Consider the following 7,704-nt stretch of genomic DNA (forward strand, 5'->3'; position numbering starts at 1 on the left):
ATTATCAATTGTAGGAACCGTGGTCTGGCACAGTGGTTGGTCAAGAGAGGGGATATGGCCCGTTTAGTGAGAGACAACATTAACCTTGTCCACATGGCTTTTTCTTATAAGCATGTTTCTCCCAGGAAAATGGTGGTATCCAAGCCCTTGCCCTCCAGGGTTGCTGCTGGGGATGGGTTTTCAGTCTCAACCTCCAACAGATTTCTTCCTCTCTCTAACCTGGATAGTTTAGACTGATGCTCTGGTCTGTCTACCAGCAATAGCAATATTCTGGCTACTAGTCTCCAACTTCCTTCCCACCAAGGTGCAGCCGCCCCCCACTAATCCCACATGTTCTTCCCATACTCCTTCTGGAGTGTGCACGCTCTCCCTTAGTTCTGTTGAGCCTCCGCTTTTATCCCAAATAGCCTTGGAGTCTCACGTTTTGGGCGACACTGCACCGCTCCTGCACACCCATAAGATTGTCACCTGGAATGTTGCTGGCTTAGTGTGAAAACTTGAGACCCCTGATTTGGGTCTTTCAACAGATAAATTTGACATCTGCCTGTTCCAAGAGACTTTTGGTCAGATTTACCAATTTACCAATTTACCAAGATCCCAACCATATTGATTTCAGGCAATACCATTTTATTATTGAATTCCCTATAGGGGTCTAGAGTCTTCCGGATTGTTTTGGGTCCTTCTGCAAGCAGCTGACGCTGAAGATTAACCTCAGCAAGACAAAATACATGGGGGCAGATTTATGTTTCCTGGCGCATCCCTGCAAATCAGCAAGGATGCGCCAGGAATGATGCGTCACGCAAGTTTACCCTTGCGCCACACATGATGCACCGCATTTACAATGCGGCGCATCATGGCACAGGAATAAACAGATGCGTGACGCATCCGATGGCGTAAGGTTGGCGCAGTGCTTCAGTTGCGTCGCAAGCGCGACGCAACTCCAGCATTGTTCCAACCTACCCTATCCCTAACATGGTGCGTCAAGCTTTACGCCTGCTTCAAGCAGGCGCAGGGTTTTGGCGCATCAGCGTTGGGAAAGTGACTCAGTCAAATCTTATAAATTTGACTGAGTCACTTTTCAGGGGCGTTCCTGCGACGGAACGCCCCCCCCCACTGTCAACACGCCCACGTGAAACCTGACGCAGGTTTTACGTGGCGCAGGGCTTTACATCGTGACGCATCTCCATAGATGCGTCACGATGTAAATATGGCGCAACGTGGCGCAGGGTTTACACCACCGCTGCGTCACAAAAGTGACGCAACGGCGGCGTAAAAGTGGCGCATCTCCAATATAGATCTGCCCCATGGTTTTCAACCCCTGTCCAACTACCCATGCAAACCCAACTCTCAGTGGAGTGGCTCTTGAGAGAGTTCAGATATTCGATTATCTGGGGGTTATGCTCACCATAGATTTGATTGGTTATCCCATATTCAGATAAGAGGGCTCAAAATACATTGTGGGGGTATTTTGAGGGCTCACTGCAGCTCCTTTTTTCACCCGGTGGCTCCAGCCCTTGAAATCGACAAAAGACAAGCACTAAGAGCCACTCTGTACGGTGGAGAGCTTTTGGGCTTCCAAGACACTATACCCTTAGGGGCAGATTTATGAGTCCCTTGCGCCACTTTTGCGTCACTTTTCCCATGTTAAAAGTGACGCAAAAGTGGCGCAAGGGGCTCATAAATCTGCCCCTTAGAGATTATAGAAAATCATTTTTATGAGGAACCTATGTAGCTTACTAGCTAGCACCTGCATGTACCCCTGCATCTAGATTATGGCATTAGATGCATCAATGACACAGCTGGGTTAAGATGGCTTTTGTGCTGGCTGAGACTCCAGAGCCCGTGACATTTCACATGGCCATAGATGACATGTAGGATTGCCTGGCTTCGGATAACGAAAGATTGGCTGGGCCAGATTGGATACAAAAATCTTTGGTTTTCCATCTGAGCTAAAAGGCATCTGTTGGCATTATACTGACAACCAAATTCAATACCCTCTTATGGGCGGGTCTCTTACTGTTTCCTTTTTAGAGTTCAAAGTAGATTACCATCTGCCATCTGGAAGCATTCTTGGATAAGATTGAACCCCCCCACCCCCCCCCCCCGCCCCCTTGTAAAGCCTTTCTATGGTAAATTTGCAAGGGGATTGTGCCTATTTGCTCTTTTACAGTCAAATGGAATTGTCACTCTAGTGATTGTGACAGATTCTGCCTGTTCTGCCCTCAGATGGCCAAATCGGCTGAGCATGTCATATTTTTCTGTTCAACATACCAAAGCATCAGAAGGAAGTGGATTTGCTGCAACCTGAGGATTAGGAATTTGAGGACCTCATACAGAATTTTCAGAAGTGTTACCAGACCATGCATTGTGTTCTCTTGCTCACGATTTTTGACGTACACGTGGGGGCTATTTCAATGTGTGCTGCAGAATGCAGCACACATAGAAAAAGCAAAAAAGAGGGGAAATAAAAGTATTTCTCCTCGTTTCTCCATTCTAATGCCTGCTCTTGAATGGGGTTAGTTTTTGGCACAACCTCAGATTTACACCCCCCTGTAAATCTGGGGCACCGTCAAAAGCAATGGATGTTGTAGTAGAACGCCCACAGATACACCCATTGCATGCCCCTTTCATGCTAAGTGATGCGTCTAAAGGGACCTTATTTACAAGGCAGCGTTAAGCCACAAAAAGTGGCTTAATGCCACTTTGTAAATATAGAGAAGGGCATATCACCACCAGAACATCGCTAAAAGTGATGTTCTGGCGGCGATATCTTCTTGTAAATATGCCCCTCTGTGTTTTGTGGACTGAAAGGGTGCGATGGAGCTCAAGAAGGGTGAGCAGACATAAAGTACTGAGATAGTGCTCGATGAAGCAGCCAAGTACTGAGGGTCTGATTCCAATCCGGGTCGGAAGGTCACCGAACCCGATCCGGCCAGAAAAACTACGAGCCGTACGCGTGTTTTCTGGCCGACTCGTACAGCTGTACGAGCGAGCAAGTACGATGCGAGCTACATGAAATTCACCGACTGAGTTGTTTCCGGGTCCAAACCGCTCCGTACGTCTCGGTCGTAAGCTAACCATGGCGTGCAATGGATGTGATTCACGACCGAGCCAGTACTATGAACGCGTCGGACAGCCTGTGCGAGCCGGAGTGTCCGGCTCGCAAAAGTTCCCAGAGTCGGACTTCGGGTGTCCATGTCGCACCCCCGACACCCGCAGCTGCACGACTCGCACACAGGGGGAGACACATGGGTCTCCCCCACACAGGCATGTACAGCGTGGATGGCACCGACGCGTACCCACTGTAGGGGGCGCACTTGTTCGAGACGTACCCATTCAGTCAATGGGAGCGCATGAACGCGTCGTACAACTGGCTGCCATTGACTTCTATGGGAGTTCGGCCGAACCGAGTCCGACAACATATGTGCGCATCGTACTCGCTCGGTCGGACTGCAGGACTCTGATCGGTCGGAAAAGATTCCAGATCAGGCTCGGTCGGAGTGCTTTCTGACCCAGATCGGAATCGGCTCCTGAGTGTAGTACTTGATGGCATAGCGTAGGTAAGAAGGTTAATAGGTGTAAAGAGAAGTTATGTCTAATTGCTTTGGTTTTATAGCGATGCAAACCAGAAAATATACTGCAGAAAGTAATGAAAGTAGTTCATCTAAGAGGATTTCCGATAGTCTGTACTGTTTTTGAAGGTTGCCTATTGTGTGTTTAGTTTTTGAAGGTTGCCTATTGTGTCTGCTGTTTTATGCAGTTGTTATAGATGTGGTGGAAGTGAGGTATTGAGGTTTAGTAAGTAGAGTATTGGACCCGAATGCTGATGTACGTGACATATTCTGTTTAAAAGTCATGACCACTGTATCACAGTTATAATAAGTCACTTTGGTGCAAACACATATGCTGTTTACCATTTAAGTGAAGGAGAATAATGGAGATGTGAAGTTTTGTGATAAATGAATAAAAAAAAATACCTGGTCTAGTTTAATACTACAGCCAATTGAAATAAAAAACATATGTTTCCGCTAAATCGTCCGAAATTGTGAGGAATGCAGTGCCTTCAATAACAATGCAGTGTTTGTATCTCTCTAGAATCTATTTGACTATATTGTATAGGTGGGGGATTATGGGCATGGTGATTTGTTTTGCGGGTCTACCAAATGATTGTCCTCAGACAAGTTGTTGTCTAATTATTCTCTGCATTATTTTTGATGACAAACTTTGTGGCACATATTGAGAAGCTTACCACTTGCTTCTTTATGCTTAAAGTAATCAGAAAAATTACTCAATTCCTGCAGAGCTGCTCCAGAAAAATCTATTTCATGCTCTTATAATTGCTAGGTTTGATTATTGCAATTCTGTTTTGTAGGATTGTCAGCTATCTCCCCTAAAAACTACAACTTAACCAGAGTGCTTATTCTGGGGCTGAGCAGGAAAACTTGCATTTCTGTCCATCTTCCTCTCCTTTACAGGCTCCCTATGAGAAAGTGTTGGTTATTGAAGATCTTATGTTTCAGGGCCATATACAGTTACTTGGCTTCTCTTTTTTTAACCTATCCTGCAGCTAGATACCTCCAATCAAGATCTTTACATTATGCTTCCCTACATGACAAAAATATATATGTAACATAGTCTGGTTCTCTTGTAGAACCCTCCTTGTGAACCAAGATCACAATGCAAAAAATATGCCACAAGAGCAGACTAGTGAAAGGCAGAAAATGCTTTTGCACCCAAACACAGAAAGCCACTAACAGCCAGATCAGAATGGTTTTAACTGTATGAAATAACTTCTAATTGGTTGAAAGCATGCCCAATCAGAACTGTTGAAAGATCTTGTTGTTGTAGAATCGGATTGACAATGCATTCAACCAATCAGAACAAGGCCTTGCACTCACACCGTTTTCAATGGTTATATGGTAGTCAGTAGGAGCAGCTGTGGCATGGGGGATGGCAAACATGTAGTCGTCTGTAGACTGGTGTGAGATGCTCTTCCTATTATTTTTGATTGCCTGGTAAGCCAAAGTGGGTCCCCCCAAGATTTGCTTCTTCTTACCGTGAACTAAAAAAGATAAAAATGTGTTGAGCTCCCATATGTACAATGGGGCTAACAGTCAGACAACACACAATGGTTCAGTAAATGCTAGCCTGAACAGCCACAGCAGCTATGGTATTACAATACATAAATGAAACGTTATGCTTTGTTAACCATGTACCAAGTTATTACCCCTCTAAGTGCACCTGATGTCTTTCCACTAAAATATACATCACTGATATCCTTATACGTCAGTATCCTGGCTGTTGGGCACCCGTACTGACTTATTGCTGTGGAAGGTTACGCTCTTAAAATGTATTGTTAGTCAAGCACATGAGGCCCCTAATATACTTACTGCATACCTGAGAAAAAATAGGATTAACTTTGGAATGAGCTTCTTCATCTGTATCAACGTTTGGTTTCTTGTTTTATTGCCCAATTCAGCCTTCAGAAAGCTTATTCGATCAATCCAAACACCAAGCGAAACATGTGTCAGCTTAAAGATTGTAAGAATGTAGAATGCAGTACAATGAACAAATAGAATAGAATAATACTGAATTGCCTTATTACCTTATTGCAGCAAGAGTTTATTCTGGTATTTTCGCCCTGAGAAAATTACCTATCTGCGTATGAGGTTCCCACCAAGAGCAGTAAATGGCACATTATGTTTTCCTCTGAAGTTCTTAGTATCATTACTGAACAGAAATAAGTGAATTGTTTGGTGCCTTCTTTTTGTAGAAACAAAAGTCTCAGTTCAATCATCAAACATGCAGGTTTATGTGATGTACAGCTTTTCATACTCACACACTATTTCACCCAGTCAAACAATGCATGTTTTGCAGAGTTCTACAGTTTTACCAACTTACAAAGTACACTAGAGGATGGGAAACTGAGGTGTGCTGTCTTTGTGTTTCAGGTAAGCCGGTGAAAAGTTATAGCGTGAGAGGGTGTGCTTCCAAGGATGCCTGTGAAGTCGGACTTCTCAGCATGGTGTCATCTAAATCATATCATTATGAGTTAAAGTGTATTCCTTCCAATAAAGTTTAAAATGGGCCTAATTCACTGTGGCCACCGGAACCATCGGATGCTGAGAGTCAGGTTTTATGAAAAGGACCACAATTTGAACTAACCACATCTCCTTATCACCATCCTGGCTTCCAAAACATTTGGCCAAAGTGATGCACATTGTAAATACACCATGCTGTTTATGGGCCAATCCCACTTCCATTGGGCCAGCTTTGTCTGTAGGTTGGGTTCCACCTGTAGGCACATTGAAGCCTTGAGCATTTATTATATGTAAGTATATATATATTCACTGAAAAAACCATAGGTTTCACACATGTTATAGTTAGTGGAAATTTTACTGATAAAAAACCAATGCAATTGCCCCGTTATAGTTAGCGCAGGCAACTATAACTCACGCGACCGCAATCCTCTGCTGATGCTAATACTGTATTTAGACACTTATTTGCCCATGTCTTCTTCCATACATTTTTAGCTATACATATATTACAAATATTTTTTTTTCATAAAGACACATATGTCATCAGCAGAGGATTGCGGTCGCGTGAGTTATAGTTGCCTGCGCTAACTATAACGGGGCAATTTCATTGGTTTTTTATCAGTAAAATTTCCACTAACTATAACATGTGTGAAACCTATGGTTTTTTCAGTGAATTTGCAAGGTTTTTTAAATGCTAATTCCTAACTATAACGTGTGTGAAACCTATGGTTTTTTCAGTGAATTAGTACGGTTTTTTAAAGTCTAAGTTTTTTTCCCTTATAATAAGCCCTGTACATTTGGTGGCCTACGGCCACCAAAAGCACAGGGGGTGGGGTAAGTGTGGATAGTGTTTTTTTCCATTGTAATAAGCCCAGCACATTTGGTGGCCTTCGGCCACCAAAAGCACAGGGGGTGGGGTAAGTGTGGATAGTGTTTTTTTTATTTTTATTTTTTTACCGTACGCTTACCGTAAGCGTACGGTAAGCGTACCCCGTGAAATTGCCGAAAAAAAAATAAAACCGTTTTTGCACTTGGGGGATGTTTGGGGACTCCCTCCACATGACTATGTGGGAGGGAGTTGTCAAAACAGCCCCTTTACATGTTTTTGGGCTTCCGATTTTAAAAATCTCTCTCAGTGCGAGAGACAAAATGGCGGCCGCCGCTTCCTGGTTTCGGCCGATTCGAATGTTTACTAAGATCTAAGAGCCAATCAGAATCGCGCTCGCGCACGCCACCGTACGCTTACCGTAAGCGTACGGTAAGCGTACCGTAAGCTGGCTCAGATATATATATTGATTTAAAGGCTATTTTCTCAGAATCTACTGAACAGATTTACACCAAACCTACAAAAGGCACTTCCTTGACCTAGGGACTACCTCTCTGCCAAATTTTGAGTAATTCTGTTCAGCCATTCGGGCTGTAGCTCGTTCTAAAGGTCCTATGGAAAAATGCATGGGAAAAACGTGTTTTGGGACCCCCCTTTTATCTCAGCCCCCGCTTGACGAATCCCCCCGAGACTTTCAGGGTAGGAGCGGAGCGTAGCGCCCCACCTATTTTGAGAAATTCGCGAGGATTCGTCGACCGGCGCCAAAGTTATTCAAAATAGAATGTTGAGGTTTTCCTATGGAAACGTGGTCCTAACTATAACTACCTACTGGCTATCGCC

The 7,704-nt window shown here is 44.1% G+C and overlaps 1 protein-coding gene across 1 annotated transcript in view; it reads left to right on the forward strand.

Moving 5' to 3' along the window:
* The window catches only part of LOC146809004 (urokinase plasminogen activator surface receptor-like), a 49,890-nt gene extending 43,808 nt beyond the window's left edge, over positions 1 to 6,082 (forward strand). Inside the window, exon 6 of the mRNA XM_085614814.1 lies at positions 5,952 to 6,082. Coding sequence (XP_085470940.1) covers positions 5,952 to 6,082 — 131 coding nt within the window. The remainder of the gene's footprint in view (positions 1 to 5,951) is intronic.
* Positions 6,083 to 7,704: the final 1,622 nt, after the last annotated feature.

Source organism: Triturus cristatus, chromosome 7, assembly GCF_964204655.1.
Source record: "Triturus cristatus chromosome 7, aTriCri1.1, whole genome shotgun sequence".
NCBI classification, from domain to species: domain Eukaryota; kingdom Metazoa; phylum Chordata; class Amphibia; order Caudata; family Salamandridae; genus Triturus; species Triturus cristatus.